We start from the raw sequence: 19597 nt of genomic DNA, 5'->3' as shown, positions 1-19597 counted from the left end.
AAATAATTTTTTGAATCAAATTATAATTTTTCAGCTTACAGAGATTTACAAACGACGTGAACTTTACTTTAGAATCTCTGTTTTCCCCAAAAGAAAATACATCTTTTCTAAGCACAACTCAAGTGAACAAATCAGAAGTTCTCAAAGCTTTAAATCAAGGCAGTTAAAAACTAAAAACAGAGTTCAACACATGGAGAAAAGATGTTGACAGTGTGCTTCAATTAATTGAAAGGCATGACCTATAAAGTATAAACTGACCGGCACATATTGAACACCTCCACCACCTTGATATTACACAAATATGTGTAGAATTGCATATACGCAAAGATCTCTACTTTTAATTTATATTAGAGGAAGTGATTTGTCCACTAACAGACTAATCTGTAGTAGCACGCCAACATAATTTTATAACCCGTGCTATTTCAGGTAAGCTTGTAAATGCATTGTTAAGCTATTTGATAAAAATCAAGGTCAAGTTGGCTTTGAGTTCATACCTCATACCACTTGAGTTCCCATTGCATTTGTAATGCGGCCCCTGGAATTAACCAGCAGGACTTATTCTTTCCTAGCTTGGCTGCAAGACGCAATGCACTGTTCGCTTTATCATCCAATTTTTGAAGCGTTGTATCTTTGAGTAACCTGCTTTCAAGCAATAGTTGATATACTTGGGGTTGTCTGCTCTCCGCTGCCAAAAGTACTATATTTTTTCCTTCGCTCGTAACATCATGGATAGCCATTGGAAACTTTTTGAGTATTTCCTCAACTTTATGCGATTTTGATCGAAAATCTCAAAAAATACGCTGAAATCGGCAAAGAGCGAGCAAAGCAAGAGCGAATGAGTGAATGAGGATAGCTTGTAAGAGAGGTTTGAGGAATAAAGACCAAAGCTATGTAATTTTCAAGTTTTTCAAGATATGTAATTTTTATTCAATCAATGAATGGAACTATTTTGTCATGTATTTTGTAATTATTATTTTCTCTTTTTCTTTTTTTGTATATAAAAAAAAGTGGCGACTCCATACCACTTACCAAATGCATTTTTTGATATAACAAAGTGCTTATTTTTTACAAGATTCCGAACAAAGAAAAAGATATTGTGATTCAATTGTCTCCTTTTACTATATATAAAAATGTATAAAACAATTCATATACAAGGTGCAATTGATATTCAGTTGGTGGCTGTAGTATTGGTTATATAATGTCTCATACAGAAGTGATGTCATGGCTTTACTGGCCGTGGCTATGGAATATAAATATATATATATATATATATACAGCATTGGTTATATAATGTCTCATACAGAAGTGATGTCATGGCTTTACTGGCCGTGGCTATGGAATATATATATATATATATATATATATATATATATATATATATATATATATTTCTAGTCTCTTCGGGGCTTCAATAAGGGCGAAATTCTTGTCAGCATATCTGTTAATAAAATCAGTAAAACCTAAAGGCTTAACAACGGTTAAGATTTTTTTTTTTTTTTTTTTTTTATTTTTTGTTTGGAGAAGAATAATAAGATGATAGGTTAAAAAGTACAATAAAAATGATGTCACTGTTTATCTTAAAATAAAAATAATATTGTACTAATCATAATGTTTCACCTCAATAATTTTGAAATTTCTTATTAAATTTGTTATGTCCATAGTTTTGTTGTAATAAAATTAAAGAGAAGAGATCCAATGTCTGTATTGTATTGCAAATTGTCTTCGAAATCGAAATATAAAAAATAGAATAAATAAATAAATGCTGACGTGGAAATATGTGGGAGCTTCAAAAGCAAGACTGAAAAAAAATAGAAATTTAAAAAATAGAATAAATAAATAAATGCTGACGTGGAAAACTGTGGGAGCTTCAAAAATTTCGGTTTTATATATATATAGATTAGGGCAAAACTTAGGTACAGTACCTTAGGTGCAGTACCTTAGGTTCCCCTCTTAGATTTAAGTCATGTGTATAAAAAATACAGCTAAGCAAACAGGCGTTAAAACAAAAGCGCTCCGTCACCTTGCTTTTTTTTTTTTTTTTTTTATTGGCCTGCTACGGAGAACCACCAGTTTCAGTCTTTCAGATTTCAGATCTGCCCCCACCAAACTTCTGCAGCTAAGTCTCCTCCTTCAAAGACATGATCAGGTTTATAATATTTCTTTGGCTTTTTATTCTTTGACTTTTTAAGATTTTAGATCTGTCCCAACAATTGAAGATTAATATTTCTTTGGCTTTTTATTCAAACCCTCTCCTCTTTATTACTTACCCAGCACTGGCAATCCACACTTACTTTCTCAAAAAAAGTTTCTTCTCATTATTGATCAACTAATCATAGGAAATAAGGGGCAAGGCCATTAACCAAAAATTCAGGCCATGTATTTATAAAGTGAACCCAGATCAACGGAAACATGATAGAGAGAGTGATTGAAAGTTGTTCCTTTCAACTGACCACCACGAACCCATCCACAGCCGCCATGCCCCGCCATTTTCTTCATTCTCTTTGCCTGGTTCTCTATAAAAGAATGGGGTTTCATGTGGGTGAAAAGTAAAACCACTCTGCCTCCACACATGGTGGCCGGAATCAATGCAAGGCATGGTTGTGAAGGGGTCTTGCCAGAAATTTGCTAAGTTTTAGCCAAAATTTTTGTTTGAAATCTGTTTGTTTCTTGGGAAAATAAGGGTGAAAGTGTTTGAAGTTATCTGGCTTTCACGCATGTGAGGGAAAAGATGAGAAAAAGTAGGGAAAAAGAAAATGATAAAAAAAAGAGACGACAATTCCTTGTAACGCCGTTTGCTTAGCTGTATTTTTTATACACATGGCTTAAATCTAAGAAGGGAACTTAAGGTACTGCACCTAAAGTACTGTACATAAGTTTTGCCCTATAGATTATATATATTTTCACACATATTTTTTATTCACATATATTTCCACACATATTTTCAAATAATAATTTTCCCTTTTTCAAGTTCATGTACCAAAACACCGAGTCCCCCCTCCCCTCTCTCTCTCTCTCTCTCTCTCTCTCTCTCTCTCTCTCTCCAAAAACTTCTACTCTACGGATAATATTGGTGTGTGGGACCCAGAATGTTGGCGCCTGGCTTTCCATCCGCAGCTTCATTCTCCTCAATATCTCAATCCGTACATTACCCTCTAAGTTCAAAAATCATTTCAAATAGGAAAGAGAGTGAGAAGTTGTTCAAAACGTAGTTGAACAATGGAGAACTTAGTCATACTCTGCAACGCTAGCCCTCCATTGCCAATCCCATCCAAACTAGCCAACCAATCCAAGTTCTCAACCAAACCCACCATCTCTTTCTCCGTAAAAACCCACCCAAAACTCACTGACGCTCATTTGAATTCCCTCAGCAAAAATGGGCGCCTCAGCGAGGCCATAACAGCTCTTGACTCCATTGCTCAATCTGGGTCCAAGGTAAATTCCAATACTTATATCAATCTGTTACAGTCTTGCATTGATTTGAACTCTATTCAACTGGGTCGGGAGCTCCATGCGCGTATTAATTTAGTTAATGATGTGAACCCATATGTTGAGACGAAGATTGTCAGCATGTATGCTAAATGTGGGTCTCTGGACGATGCACGCAAGGTGTTTGATGAAATGGGTGAGAGAAACTTGTACACTTGGTCGGCGATGATTGGTGCGTGCTCGAGAGGGAAGAGGTGGAGGGAGGTTGTGGAGCTTTTCTTTTTGATGATGGGAAATGGTGTTGTGCCTGATAGTTTTTTGTTCCCTAAAGTCTTGCAGGCGTGTGCAAATTGCGGGGAATTTGAGACTGGGAAGTTGATACATTCATTGGTGGTTCGACTTGGGATGAGTTGTTATTTGTTTGTTAACAATTCAATTTTGGCTGTGTATGTAAAGAGTGGGAAATTGAGTTTGGCAAGGAAGTTTTTTGAGAACATGGATGAGAGAGATTCAGTCACTTGGAATGCAATCATATCTGGGTATTGCCAGAAGGGTGAGATTGAGGAAGCTCTTAGATTGTTTGATGCAATGCTTGAAGAAGGGGTTGAACCGGGTTCAGTGACTTGGAACATATTGATTACTAGTTATAATCAGTTAGGGCAGTGTGATGTTGCGAAGGAATTGATGAAGAAGATGGAGAGTTTTGGAATAACTCCTGATGTATTTACTTGGACTTCTATGATTTCGGGGTATGCTCAAAACAACAAGAACAACCGGGCGTTGGATCTGTTCAAGGATATGCTTCAGGAAGGGGTTAAGCCAAATGGGGTTACGATTACAAATGCAATTTCAGCATGTTCAACTTTGAAATCACTAGATAAGGGGTTGGAAATCCATTCTGTTGCTGTTAAGATGGGTTTAATCAATGATTTATTGGTTGGAAATTCTCTCACTGACATGTATTCCAAGTGTGGGGAATTGGAGGCAGCTTGGAAAGTCTTTGATATGGTATTGGAGAAAGATGTATACACTTGGAACTCGATGATTGGAGGATATTGCCAAGCTGGCTATTATGGTAAAGCCCATCAACTCCTTATGAAAATGCAGGAATCAGGTGTATCGCCAAATGTTGTGACGTGGAATATGATGATCTCGGGATATATGCAGAATGGAGATGAGGATCAAGCCATGGATCTCTTCCAGAAAATGGAAAATGATGGGAAAACTAAGCGGGATACTGCTTCATGGAATGCTCTTATTGCTGGTTACCTGCAAACTGGGCAAAAGGACAAGGCGTTGGGTATTTTTAGACAAATGCAGTCTTCCTATGTTATTCCCAATTCAGTTACAATTTTGAGTGTCTTACCTGCATGTGCAAATTTAATTGCTGGGAAGAAGGTAAAAGAGATCCATGGTTGTGTATTCCGTAGAAGCTTAGAGACTGAACTTCCTATTGCGAATTCTCTTATTGACACTTATGCCAAGTCAGGGAATATAATATATTCAAGAACCATTTTTGATGGATTGGCTTCCAAAGATATCATCACCTGGAACTCCTTGATCGGTGGATATGTTTTACATGGTCATGCAGATACTGCACTTGTTCTCTTTGATCAGATGAAAAAGTTTGGAGTCAGACCAAATAGAGGTACCTTTGCAAATATTATTGTTGCTTACAGTCTTGCTGGACTGGTGGATAAGGGGGAGAAAGCTTTCTCTAGCATCACGGAAGAGTATCAAATTATACCAGGTTTAGAACATTATTCAGCTATGGTATATCTATATGGCCGTGCAGGCAGGCTTGCAGATGCAATTGATTTCATTGAAGAAATGCCCATTGAACCTGACTCCTTCACTTGGGCTGCCTTACTAACTGCCTGTAGGATTCATGGAAATATAGGCTTGGCAATCCGTGCGGGGGAAAATTTACTTGACTTAGAACCAGGGAATTTTTTGATTCACCAATTAATTTTTCAGGCATATGCTTTATGTGGGAAGTCTGAGGATGTTTCAAAAATGACAAAGCTTGAAAAAGATAATGCATCAAGAAAATGTCTTGGGCAATGCTGGATTGAAGTTAAAAACACAGTCCATACTTTTCTTGCAGGTGATCAGTCCTTGGATGTGCTATATTCTTGGATACAAAGAATAAAAGGGGAAGTCAAGGGACTCGATATGCAATATGGACTTTCTATTGAGGAGGAAAAGAGGGAAGAGATTGGTGGAGTTCATAGTGAAAAACTTGCATTTGCTTTTGCCCTTATAGGATCTCCTTCTGCACCTAAAGTTATAAGGATTGTAAAAAACCTGAGAATTTGTGGAGATTGCCATAGGACAGCCAAATATATCTCAACAACATATGGATGTGAAATATATTTGAATGACTCAAACTGCCTCCATCATTTTAAGAATGGGCATTGTTCTTGTAAGGATTATTGGTAGAGTAGGAACTAGGAAGACACAGTGAGAATTTGGTTATCAGATCAGTTCCATCAAAATAATAGAGGCTTGTTGGATGGGTTCCAGATATACTTCAAGCTGTCATGGATCTTGTAACAGCATGTAAGTGAAAAAATTTACTTAAAATTTGACTTATCCTGGCTACTTAGTTTTCCTGACATGTATTTTCTTGAAAATTCAGATTTTATATGTGTGCATTTCTTTGAACTGTAGGCTGATGAGTAGGCTTTTGTGCTGAGCTGGATAGAGATTTGAATGTATTTACATTTATTAGGCAGTTTCTGATGAGAAGATATGTGTCTATCCCATTGGAAGTCCATTTGTTGATAGTCTTCTTGGACAGTAGCTGAGTTACTGATTCTAAAGGAAATTGCATTCCTACAGCGATTATCTGTGTGACCCATCAAAAAGTTCCTTTTCATGAATGGTCAATTTTGTGCATTTTTTTCTTTATCTTTTTCTTTCCTATGATTGAATGAAGTTATTACCAATGAGCTCAATGGAACTTCCTCTCATTGCAAGAAAAGGTGGAGGGTGAGGTTCGAGACTCACCGGCTGCGTGAAATTACTTTTAAAAAGAAGATTTGAATGAAGTCATTATCTACATGGCATGGATTATATTTTCTGCAAAGTATGTTGTGTGAACATGAGTCTTCTTTCATCTACAATCACTGTGCATTATGCCATTAGATGAAATAGATGTGTATATTTTTCTTCCCAATTCAAATTTTACTTGATTATATTTTTATCTTGATAATCATTGTTTCTATGGCTTGAAATTATAAAGATGCATTTGGTCATCTAACCACTTCTAGTATATTACTTGATTCTAATTTTATCTTGGTAGTTGTTATTTCTATTTCAAATTACTTAACTATATTTTCCTGGCCCTTTCCCACAAAACTACCTCCCTTTGCAGGTCCATATGCTTATTTGATAAGGAAGCCCTTATACAAATTTTTAATATTTTGCATTTGAATTCTTAAGTGGGAAGTCTGATAAGAACAGGTTGGTAATTGAACTGAGTAATTAGCCAGGTTGTGTCCTGCATAGCAGAGATTCTTGTGCAATTGACTTTTTTGCCCTAAAGCTTGGACCACATGATTACAAACTGGTATATAATTTGACAAGTAATTCTTCTTATGCTGTTCCACAATAATTTCTGCTAATGAAAATAATGCTTTCTTTAATATGCGATTAATGACTCTCATCTTTGGTATTGTCTAATTGATTAATTTCTTAATATCCCCTGGGTATCTTGGCTAGCTTCATCGGCTATCATGGATCAACAAATTACCTAGGGCCTATGGTCCTAAGGTGCATCATCTCACACCACAGAGTAAGGTTGGTTCAATATGAACCAGGGCAATCCTTCCCATCAGGCAAAAATTGTGTCTGCGAGGAAGATATGATTTTTAGAGAGTTGATATTGTAGAAGTAAATTTTTTTTTTCTCTGGCTGCATGATATCTGAAGGCTATTATTACATAAATAGGTGCGTATGCAACCATCAAGCCAACACAATAATGACTTCAAAAAAAAAAAAAAAAAAAAAAAATTGTGGGGTGTGAGGGTGTCAACAATATGATGAACTTGAGCTAAATCCAAATATTTTCAAAAATCTGTACAAGTTCTAGTCATTTTTTTATGAGATTGAGAGGCGTCATATACTCTCAAAATCATTAATTGAAGGACCCAAATTGTTCTCATTCAAGTTTTTTATCGTAGTTTTATTGATGCTGATATGAATGAACAAGTTTCTAAATTCCTTTTTGCTGATACATTATGTTATAGGTTCCATTCCATGGCATTTATGGTTTGTGGATGGGGGCGAAAAAGCCATGAGCACATGGTTATGAGCAAGGTATGCAATAATTTCACCCACTAAAGAGTACATCTGTGTCATGTGTTTCAACAAGATGTATTTTTTTCACTTTTTCTCATGTTTATCTACTTGAAATAAGTGCATCTTATTCAACTCAATTAGGGTATGCTCTAAAAAGGAGCAGATCTTTTGGGAGCCTGAGACTTTGGAGTTTGGACAGGTCTGACCCCACCGTTATTGATGGCATGCATAGTTGCCACTAGCATCCAAGTTGATGAAGATAAGAGAGGCCATATCCCATTTGAGATTTAAGTTTGTTGCATGGAACAATCGTTTGAGGATCAGGAATTGTTATGGAAGGGGGAGGGTCTGGGATGGGATGAGAAGCTCTTAGTTCCCTACATGTTAACAATTAGAATGAGAACTCCAACCTGAAATAGATTTGTTTATTATGGTCGACCAGAACTCGATTGTCATTTCTAATTTTCTACATGTATACGATGGCCAGAATCTGCAAGTGGCTGGGTCATAAAAAAAATACACCATGGTCCAGTGGGTGGAAGCTTAGGTTGAGATTATATTCTCTATCCCAAATCTCTCTCCACTCTTCACTCCATGTGTTGGCCAGGTGGTAGTTACTACCTATATCAGTTTTCGGTGCTAACGAATAACTTGTAAGGTTTTTTAAACTCAGCCTCTTTGAACCATGTTCTTTGAGAGCCTACCTCTTTTCCAATATTTATTAAAACAACCAAAAAACAAAAAAACAAAAAAGTTTTCAGTACTTTTGCGGAGTTTACCACTTTATATCTGCCGACCAGCTAGCCAATTCTCAGCTTTTTTTTGAAGATACGGAAAAAAGTTGCAAAGGTCCATCTATGCAGGTAGGGTAAATTGAGAACCTCTTACTTCTGCATTTAGAATTTGATCCCTCAGGTATCCGCAGAAGCCGCAATGCCCAGCTTTCTTTTAAATATATGGGAAAAGTTGCAGGGGTCCATATTTGCAGGCAGGGTAACCCAAGAAAGCTGCTTCTGCATTATAACTTTTGATCCATAAAGGAGGAAACATATATAGAGATATATATCTTTTTTTGAATTCTCATCTCTTTAATCACCTTATAACTAAGTCCTAAAAGGTCTATTGAAGACAACGAAGAAAATTAACATAACATGAGGCATGAGGCTTCTTGAATTAGATTTGCAGCCTTGGAAAATATAAACTTGGTTCTTGAAACCATGCTCTTTGCTTCGACTTGGCGAAATTAGTTTTGACATGTAGCAAAAACCATCAGCTGCACCACTAGGAAGGCCAGAAGCCGTCCGATTTGAGCTGGCGACACTCTGGTCTGGAATCGAGTGGTAAATCAATGGCATAAAGTGATGGGATTTCCGGATTTGTATAATATAGAATGGTGAAAACGAGATTCTTTGCGTATATTAGAGAGAAGAATCTTACGTAAATTCCATACTGCATTAAGATCCTGTAAATATCCCATAATAATAAGTGACCATTTCCATACCACAAAAGCACAAAGTAAAACATCAAAAAAGTGATTTTATTTTCCAGTAGCTGAATAATAATCAATGATTTGCCCATATATTTATTTTTTAATGTTTTGGGGACGTGTACTCGATGCACAAGCATATTCAAATATTCGGCAGTCAGAATAAAGAGCCAATCCTGCTGGCTGGCCCCTATTCTGAATTCCTTTTCTCCTGTAATTGACTAATTATATTTTGTAGTACGAAAAGTAAAAATAAGACAAAGAATAACGACTGTGCAATTAAAATTGAAATAAGAATAAGAATAAACGTAAAATCATTTGTTACAAATGATTATCACAAATGCATTATGCATGGGAGTATCAAGTATGGGAATGGGACTCTTCTAGCTATTGCCACCCCTACATGCACACAAGAAAAATAATGCTTTATTTTTTTCTGGGGATTTATGGGGTATCTGATTCTCTGCCATTGAATGCTTTCCCTCCATGGTGGAAACACGAATTAGCTTCTACAAAATTGTAAGCTAGAATTTTTTTTATATATCTCCACAAGCAAAAAACACCTTTAAGCTCTCATTTATAAATTCCTTCCACATCTTGCTTACAGGTCAGTGCAACACTCGTCCACGCCCCTCAACTTGCTCTCTTGATCTTCCTCTCAAGTCTTTGATCACTGCTGAAAAATGGTAGACAAGGATACTACTTTCAGTTCTTTGCCTACGAGTTTTTCTCTTTTACGTGTATTCCTTTTTTAAGTTTTGATAAAAAGTTTCTAACCAGTTATCAAAAAAAGTTCTTTGCCTTTTTTTGGATGAATTTTATATAGTATATTTTGTAGCATATCGCTTTGTTTTTAGTTTAGGAAAGTTGACTGATCGGTTGAATGTTGTTGCTGCAGAGTTTGGAGGCTAGCCAGAAGAAACCAATAACAGTTGGGCCATGGGGAGGCCAGCATGGCTTGTGTTGGGACGATGGGGTTTACTCATCTGTGAGGCAGTTGGTGATAGCTCATGGAGTGGGCATTGACTCCATCCAAATTGAATATGACAACAAAGGGACTTCAATTTGGTCAGAGAAGCATGGTGGAAATGGAAGCAACAAAATAGACAGGGTTAGTCATACAAGAAATGTTTACATAGCATTGTTGTGGCTTTTTGCTGTGTCCATAGCATTATCCATCTAGAAATGTTTACATAACAATATTGAAGTTGCTCATTATCTTGTTTTGGAGTTAACCATCAATGAAGTTGCTATGTACAGTATAAACAATGAAAAAAAAATTCTGAATCTAGTAGGTGTTTAATAGGGTTTATGCCTTGCAGGTCAAGCTTGACTTCCCAGATGAGTTCCTAACTTCAATACATGGACACTATGGTTGCTTAAATGAATGGGGACCAGTGTTTGTTCGATCACTTTCTTTTGAAAGCAACAGGAAAACATATGGACCATTTGGTACTGAACAAGGAACCTATTTCTCATTCCCAATGGCTGGGGGCAAGATTGTTGGGTTCCATGGCAAGGCTGGCTGGTATCTTGATGCAATTGGAGCTTATTTGAAACCAGTTGAGAAGCAATATTCGTCCAATGTTAGGCTCAAATCACAAAACTACGTTGCTAATGGGACTGAGAAGGTTGGCTACTCTGTAATACAAGGGAGCGTTGGAGAAAACTTTGATATAGTTCTTGCTGTAAGACAAAAGGATGAATATGGCAACCCTCTACAGAAAAAAACTAGGGAGTTTTCTACCACAGAATACAACAAGGTAGAGATCAAAGAAAAGGTAAGCAACCTCTATTTTAGAAATTTCTAGTCCAAAAATAATAGGGAGTTTACTCTTTTCTTCTCTTTTACATGTTGCACAAGATGGAATTAAATTAAAGCTTCATTTCATATGCTTAGTATTGAGCAATCTCTATTAGGAAATTTCTATTCCAGGGAGAAAAAAATTTCACTTTTTCACTTCTATATGTTGCACAAGATGAAACTTAGATTAAAGCTTCATTTTCAGGTGCCAAGCATTGAGAAGGTGCCCTCGAGAGTTGATGGCGCTGTAACATATGGACCCTGGGGTGGTACTGGTGGGTCTACATTTGATGATGGAACCTACACAGGTATTAGACAAATTAATTTGTCACGCAATGTTGGAATTGTTTGGATAAGAGCCTTGTATGATTGTGATGGGGATGCCATATGGGGAAACAGACATGGTGGCAGTGGAGGATTTAAAAATGAAAAGGTGAATCAAGCTCTTTCCATATAGCATTTATATACTTATATCTACAGTACCTATTAGTTTGGGATCAAAATTCACCAGCATATTTGTTGTGCACTTTCTGCAGATAATCTTTGATTTCCCATCTGAAGTTTTGACACATATAGTAGGCTCATATGGTCCTCTGATGTACATGGGGCCTAGTGTTATCAGGTCACTCACTTTCTACACCAATAAAGGGAAGTATGGGCCATTTGGAGAAGAACAAGGAACCAGTTTCGCCACCAAATTGAAGGAAGGAAAGATTGTCGGTATCCACGGGAGGAAAGGTTTATTCTTAGATGCTCTAGGTGTACATGTTATAGAAGGGAAAATAATGCCACTGAATCATTGTACTTCCAATGCAATTATACCTTACGAACCTGCTGTCTCTGAGTTAGATAATCCTCACTGGTCCAATAAACTTGCATTAGCAAGGCAAGTACCAAATGAAGAGGTAATTTAGAAGCATTCTCTGCATTCCTATTTGTATGCCTCTAGGAAACATTATATGGATGGTTTATTTATCAAAAGTTTTCTATGTAATTCCAGGTTGCCTTTGGTGTGATAAAAGAACCAGCTCCATGTGGACCAGGTCCATGGGGAGGGGATGGAGGGAGACCATGGGATGATGGTGTGTTTTCGGGGATCAAGCAGATCTATTTGACAAGAGTAGCAGAAGCCATTTGTTCGGTTCAGATTGAGTATGATCGAAATGGACAAGCAGTTTGGTCCATTAAGCATGGGGGTAATGGAGGAACTGCCACACATCGGGTATTACTATTATTATTGTAGTTTTATGTACCATTTCCTTGTTTTATGAGCATACAATAATTATCCTATATTTACAAGTTGAGCTATTTTGCAGATAAAATTGGAGTACCCACATGAAGTATTGATTTGCATCTCTGGTTATTATGGTTCAGTCAGTAGAGATGAGCGACCTAAAGTTATAAAGTCACTAACATTTTACACCAGTCGAGGGAAGTATGGTCCATTTGGTGAGGAAATAGGAACATTCTTCACATCAACCACCACAGAAGGCAAGGTGGTCGGTTTTCATGGTAGGAGTAGCTCGTACTTGGATGCCATTGGAATCCATATGCAACACTGGCTCGGAAATCAACGAACTGCAAAGTCATCCATCTTCAGAAGGTTTACTTGAGTTAAGTTTTGATCAGTAATAAAAGTGATTAGTTGGCATTCATGGTCCATAAATCCATGTTTGCTTGAAGTCATTGGAGTCCACAGGCAATAATGGTTGGGACTTAAATACCCACAAAGCCACCTCTTTTCAAATTGTTTGAGTTGATAAATGTTTTCTCAATAAGCATGTTTGCTCCATGGTCAAAAATTTGTACTTACAGTCTGTAATGACTTTTGCTTGATTTATTAGTGCTCGTATGGTAAGCGCATTTTGGTATTTCTCCCAGCTTACTTATAATTGTTTACCGTTGGAATTACTAAAAACAAAGTGCCTACCATCACCAGCTTCTTGGAGTGCAGAATGAAATATTCTCATAGATGGAGTTTGTCATTGGATTAGGGGTGATATTAGGCATAAAGTGTCTCTTTTTGTAAAATGGTTAAGAACCCTATACACAGAAAACTTCTTTCATCTATTTCAAACATAGGTTGGGAGTCTTGTGACACCAAATTTGATGTTTTTAGGAGAAGTGTCACTAGCAAAACTCCTATCATTGTGCAAAGAACTATATAAAATAAACACACGCGCACACACACAAAGCTCACTTTTGAGATATGGTTTCTTGTAAGTAGCCATAAAACTAAAAGTCACCAAAAACATACAATACGTGTCAAACAGTTTCCTGGATTGCACAATGACAACTTGCATAGGTTCAACCGGCTACCACAAAATCAAGGGTTATTGTCAATGGAATAGAGCAAATACTTGGTGATATTCGTTGGGTAATGCTGCAATTTTCAGTGTGTCTGATCGACTCGATATAAAAATTCTAAAATAGTTCCAATCAGTTGAACATAAAAATGATGTCCTAAAAATGTTAAGCCTATTGCATAGCCATTTGATTTTTTATTTTTTGGGATAAGCAGCCATTTGATTAGTTTAAAGGGAAGAAAAATCAAAAAACATTACAAGCATTGCTTATCAACTTCAAGTTTGAGGCTTTGGGCAGAATGATGGTCATTCCAGTCACGCGACTGGATAGTCTGTATCCTAAATCAGTGAGGTCCTTGCACTGAAGACAGGAAGTTCTAGAACCCATCAAGCAATGCTCAACTAAAAATTTAAAGACACTTGAAATAAGGTAGACAACAACAAAGCGTAAAGCTTTCCTCACTCTGTTGAGGTCACTCGAAAGCATTTGACTCATTGTGGATCCAAATTTTGTTTTGAAGCACAGCAATTAGCTTATGCAAAGCATGTTGAAATTGACTGCATCTAGAATCCTACAGGAAACAAAATCTGCTAACATAATTACTCATCATCAAAGTTCCAATTCTGAAATGAGGCAACAAACCAAGTGGTTGGTTTATTAAGCAGATGAACTGGAGGATTCCTCCTTTTCTTCAACTGAAAATGGTATAGGTTTGGTTGGGGCTGGCAATCGGCCAATGCTATCAACTTTATCCCTTTGTTTTGGGGGAGGCCTAGCTGCTTTTGGCAACAACCTGCCTTTCTTTTCAAACCACTCAGGCTTGAGCAGTGCTCGGAAGCCCAATTTGTTGTAATACACTCTTCTGACAGACCCACCAGCAGCTTCAACTGCTTCCTTTGCCCTAACTGTGACCCTTGAAATCTGTCAATGTCATATATAGGTACAAGTAAGATTCTCAATTTAAGAGCATCTGATGCCTCATTGAAAATGCAGCACATAAATGAAATTATGGTACACACCAAGAGTCACCAAACTAACTACTAGCTGTGAACTTTTGCAAACGTGTATATATATATAGTCACCAAACTAACTACTAGCTGTGAACTTTTGCAAACGTGTGTATATATATATATATATATATATATATGGACAAAGTTTAGCTACAAAATTGGTTGTAGCATAAGATTACAACTATACTTAATATCTTTTTATTGGAGGTGAATTTTGACAAATCACCATTGGATTATATCTTTTTCTTATATCCTCCATGCTTGTAAAAATTTCTAGAAAATTAAAGATCAATAGCTATGTCATCAATAAATTGTTTAAAATTATACATAAAATATTAGCTTATAGATCATATAGTAAATAATATTCGATTGACATAGAATTTGACATGTGTATTAAGAGCGTAAAGAACATGCAATTCAACGGTTAGATTTTCAAAATATGTAGTAATATTTTATTGAGTAAGGTTGTAGCTTTAGGCTACAACCAAGTTTGTAGCTTTAGGCTACAACCAAGTTTGTAACTAAATTTTGTCCTATACATATTCTTCTCATCCATATACATCAGACATAAGATGTTAGAAAATGATAACTTTTACAACCCACTGAAAATATAATGAAACCACCTGAACACAAACTCTGGGATTAAAATAATATGACACCAAAATATAAGTCGAGGAATATATATAGATGACATCTTTTTTCTGTCTTCTTTTTTCCTTTTTTGTCTCTAAATTCAACATCTGGTAAAAGTGGTGCGGCACTCTCAACCCACCAGGTAGATATGTGCATCATACAGCCAACAAAAGTTGCCACAGTTTAAGACAGAAAAGTGAAAAATTCAATGTGAAGAGCAAAGCAAGAATGTTGCCATGGCCAAACAACAGAAAACACAAGCAAAAAGCCCTAGGATAAAGATTTACCTCCAGATGAATTGGCCACTTTATTTGTTCAGCACCACGTCCCATCAATCTTACTCCATCTTTTATCTGCTTCCCTATTGCCCCTGTATCCTATTGCAATAGTTATAGCCAGAATGAGACAAAGTGAATCAATCAAATGGTTCAAATTTGATAACTAGAGAAGAAAGTCACCATACCTTTAGTGTTTTCATTGTAATCAATTCAGAAGAATCAATCTTCCCAGCATTTATAAGTTTGGCAATTTTTCCCAAGCCTACTGGCTGCCAGAAAAAGATAAAGATTTATAAGCTTGGCATTTATACTCAAGTAGTTATTAGGAATTAATTTAAAACTTTTTTTTGATAGGTAAATAGTGGGGGAGGAGGGAGGTAAGGTTTGAACCACAGAACACTATGTTAACAAAAAATGTCAAAATAGATCAATCTATCCTAAATATTGAGAGAGAGTGAGAGAGATAGAGAATAAAGTTTGATAATAAGAGCTCCTGCCATAGCCAATACTTCTGCACCAAAATATTGATATCTAAACCAAGAAGATAAGCAAACTTTTTTATTTGGATGCAAATTAGTGATAAACAAATTAAATAAACATAATAATGTTAAGAGGAGAAAAGGCCCAACACCACCAAATTATTGAAATTTTAGCATGCAACAAGCTTGCAAAGTTGGCAATATTGCTGTATTTTCCTCCCAGACTCCCGGTAATTACCATTCCTGATTCTTAGGCTCTACAGATGTCAGATTTCTTAAGCATAGAGATGAACATACAGCATAAGTTCTAAGGATAATTTAAATACTAGCCAGGTGACTTATAAAACTTATTCCACGGCCCAATATCTGGCAGAAATATTGGAGGAAAATCCAAAATTTTAGTTATATTCCAGGCCCCATATTCTAACTTCATCATCTCACTAACCGCCCCAGTTTCACTGGTTCAAGTCCTAAAATGACCATCCACAAAAAAAATTTGATCAACCACACTTTGGCTGGGTCATTTCCCAAAATTATTCACATAATTTTTTTATCCATCCACCAGGTAGGACCTTTTAACTTGTGATCTCCATTATCACTTAGCAGAAACATTTACAAATGAAACTCCAAAATCCCACCCCATTTGTCCACTAATTCAAAGCATTTTGACCTGATCACTTTTTTTCCTGAGAATGAGAGAAAATATTATTAAGAGAGAAAGGGTAAAATAATTATCAATTGGCACTCCCCACTGTACATAAAAAGATTATGTCCACTTTTTAGCAAGAACATTACTTCAACAACTTTCAAATTTATCCAAAATTGTTATAGAACATGGTCCACAATCTAAGCTTGTAATTTAAGGGCATAAGCAGTTTTTTAGTTGGTGGTTTAAAGGCACAAGCATTGATCAAACAATATAAGAATATCCCCTAATTTCAAAACTTTTTACCACACTATTTGATGATGAACAAGTCATGCATCTCTCACCCCCACGGTTTCTTAGAATATGAATGATAACTTGAAGCCAACAGAGCTAACCCTGGGGGCCTGGACCCCTAATAACATACCAACCTAGAGCAAAATGATGTTATTTTGACGTGTATCCTCAATAATTTCTATAATGGTAATTAGCAGGAAATTAAATCCAAAAACAAAGTTTTTTTTTATTTTTTTATAGGTTAAAAAAGAATTCTATTGATATGAGACTACCTTGAAAAATTAAACACGAATTAGTCTAAAGAATTACAATTGGAAAAAAATATATACATATGGATCAACTCTATGAAGGAATGAACATAGTTACTATCTGCAATACCCAATACAAAACACCACTCATAAAGAGAACTAATGAAGTATGTATAAAGCTATTGAAATCTTAAAAATTAAGAAGAATAAAAAAAATTATATATCAACTAGATACCAATCTAACTATCATTTACCAAAACCCCACCATTCATGTCCTTAAAAAAACCTCCAATTTTCTTTCACATTCTCGGTAACCAACCAAACAAACAGTACCACAAAACAGAAAGAGAAAAGAAAAGGGTACCTGGAAAGTGAGACTAAAAGGGTTTTTGAAACCACGCTTGGGCAAGCGACGACGAAGTGGGGTCTGACCACCTTCGAAGCCGAGCTTTCCCGAGCCTCTGGCTCTCTGACCCTTGTGACCCCTCCCAGCGGTCTTGCCTTTCCCTGACCCAATCCCTCTTCCCTTCCTCGTCTTCTGCTTCCTCGGCACTTTGTCCCTCAAATCGTTCAGACTCAAAAGGCTGTACGCACGAATGCCTTCAAAAACCACAGGAACTTTTGGTGTCAATATGGGGCATTGGCATTGTATGAAGCGTAGAGGTTGGAGTGTGGGGTTGGGTTTGAACGATGGGATCAGGATTGAGCTGGAGAGAAGGGAACAAAGTCTTCTTCTCAGCATTTCTTTTTTCTGAATATTGAAGAAGAAGTGGATGTGGGTTTCAGGGGTTTTGGATTGTGCTGCTCATTTTGGGAGATGGGTCTACTTGGTTTTGGTTTTGGGGAGTTGATTGCTTTGCTGCCATGGCCAAATGAGCTCACTGAGGTTTAAGGAATTACGAGTTTGGAGATGGGTTGGAAATTGGGATCCAATACGCTACTGCTTTTTGCTCTTGGGTTGTAGTGTCTGTGGTTCATCTATATCGGACGGCTAGAAAATCAATCACTTTATTTTTGTCAATTACTTTTATTAGTTTATTTCTATTAAATAATCAATATTGGTGGTGCCAAAAATTTATCAAAAATTTAGCAATTTGACACCATTAAAAAACTATTTTATCTATTTTAACATTTCACTTTACAAAACACCCAACATGTGGTTTTATTATAGCATTCAATACAATAAAATAATATAAACAACACAATAAAATAAAATATATTTATTATTTACTACAATAAACAATAACCACCACCACCAATACAATAAAATAATATATTTTTTAGTAAAATATTGTTTTATTTTTACCATTTTAGCTACAGTGCATAACCATTTTTGGACAATGTAGCACACTTTTGTTATATTTAATTGCTAAATTTAACATTTTACCTATTTGCCTCCCCAATACTAATGCTCTTTTAGTTGTCTTTTATTTTCTCTAGGTTTTGTAAATTTAACTGAAGTATTTTTTTTTTTAATTGTCCCTTTTTTAAAACTTTCTCGAAAACATTTTGTTTTTATTTTTCTCAATAGATAAAAAAGAATAGATTTAATAAGTAGCAAATTCATTTTACAACATCAAACAATAGTAATATGCTACATCACCATTTTACTAAACAAAGAATAGATATGCTACACACAATCACTTGTTTAAATTCAAGAAATAAAATTTTCCAACTGCACGAATCAACCAATAATCTATAACCTCCATTCCACAGATCAACCAATAACCTATAACCTCCAATCACTAGAGATGCCGATTTTAATTTCATGTTAACCTCAACAATTTTCAATAGTTCTCACTGCCAAAAATCTCCTTTCTCAATCACTTTATCCTCTTCTTTATTAGGCTAGTCGAGATCTATCTCTTCTTTGGTATCGTCCGGTCCGATTCCGCCTTTATTCCTCTAGATAGTTGTCCATCGTTTCCAAATGTGACAACCTTCAAGCAAGTAGGGTCATATACATGGAAGTTATTACTTACCTATATTTTCCCAAAACCGCCCATTCCAAACTAGACTATATCTTCTTTGTTTAGAGCCAAACAAATACTTAGATTCCTTGCCATGCTCTCTGTAAGTGGCATATCAACCATGATTGCGAATATCATCTTTTGTATTGCTGAAAAGCCAAAAGATAAGGTAGGACAACTTGTACTTGAGGAATCACATATTTAGAGATTGTTGGGTTATGTTTTGTTGGAGTATGTGTGTTTCAAACACTTAAACTGTGGTTGTGTTCCACATTGATTAGAAATGAGTTTTCATTTATGTTTATAAACCATAGCACATCTTAAGTGATAGCTTGAAAGATAATGGGCTAAGGGTTAAAGTTGAGCTTGGGTCGGATTTAGGCTTGTCTCTATCTCTCTTGAGCCTCATTCCTTTTCCCTTTCTTTTCCTTTTAGCCCAACTCGATTAAACCCGTTGGGCATTAAACAAGCAGCCCGTTGGGAGCATTTAATGTGCTGCTCATTGGGCATGCATAGTAACCGTTGGAGCAGCCCATGTCCTTTGCTTAGTTAGCTTATAAAACCCTACAACTCACACTATTCAATAGTCATATTTTTTCATCTTCTCCAACCGTATCTCCTCTCTATTTGCTCTGGTTTGTTGCACATAAATTTTAGCTTCGATTTTTTTTTTTGTAAGGAAAGGAAAGGCAAGTAAGGTCGTTCCTAGTT

The 19597-nt window shown here is 36.2% G+C and overlaps 2 protein-coding genes across 8 annotated transcripts; one reads left to right on the top strand and one right to left on the bottom strand.

Moving 5' to 3' along the window:
- The first annotated feature begins 2988 nt into the window (after nucleotides 1-2988).
- Nucleotides 2989-12892, top strand: LOC115974412 (jacalin-related lectin 3-like). Of its 7 annotated transcripts, none has more exons than XM_031094774.1 (9): nucleotides 5896-5988; nucleotides 6100-6517; nucleotides 7680-7749; nucleotides 10116-10328; nucleotides 10540-10998; nucleotides 11227-11454; nucleotides 11558-11926; nucleotides 12022-12243; nucleotides 12338-12892. In XM_031094774.1, the coding sequence occupies exons 2-9, from the start codon at nucleotides 6492-6494 to the stop codon at nucleotides 12632-12634; spliced, it is 1884 nt and encodes a 627-aa protein (XP_030950634.1). In that variant the 5' UTR covers nucleotides 5896-5988; nucleotides 6100-6491; the 3' UTR covers nucleotides 12635-12892. The 7 variants fall into 7 exon arrangements, 6 of the variants coding, with proteins under 6 accessions (XP_030950638.1, XP_030950633.1, XP_030950634.1 ...); XM_031094776.1 differs by having other exon boundaries at nucleotides 6100-6894; XM_031094775.1 differs by having other exon boundaries at nucleotides 6100-7000.
- A 682-nt stretch (nucleotides 12893-13574) lies between these two features.
- On the bottom strand, nucleotides 13575-17894 carry LOC115974411 (50S ribosomal protein L15-like). Its single transcript, XM_031094771.1, has 4 exons — nucleotides 17281-17894; nucleotides 15435-15518; nucleotides 15259-15348; nucleotides 13575-14249 (listed from the first exon to the last, which is right to left on the bottom strand). Exons 1-4 carry the CDS (start codon nucleotides 17656-17658, stop codon nucleotides 13986-13988), a joined length of 816 nt encoding a protein of 271 aa, XP_030950631.1. The 5' UTR covers nucleotides 17659-17894; the 3' UTR covers nucleotides 13575-13985.
- Nucleotides 17895-19597: the final 1703 nt, after the last annotated feature.

Source organism: Quercus lobata, chromosome 2, assembly GCF_001633185.2.
Source record: "Quercus lobata isolate SW786 chromosome 2, ValleyOak3.0 Primary Assembly, whole genome shotgun sequence".
Taxonomy (NCBI): domain Eukaryota; kingdom Viridiplantae; phylum Streptophyta; class Magnoliopsida; order Fagales; family Fagaceae; genus Quercus; species Quercus lobata.
This window is presented reverse-complemented; position numbering and strand designations above follow the sequence as displayed.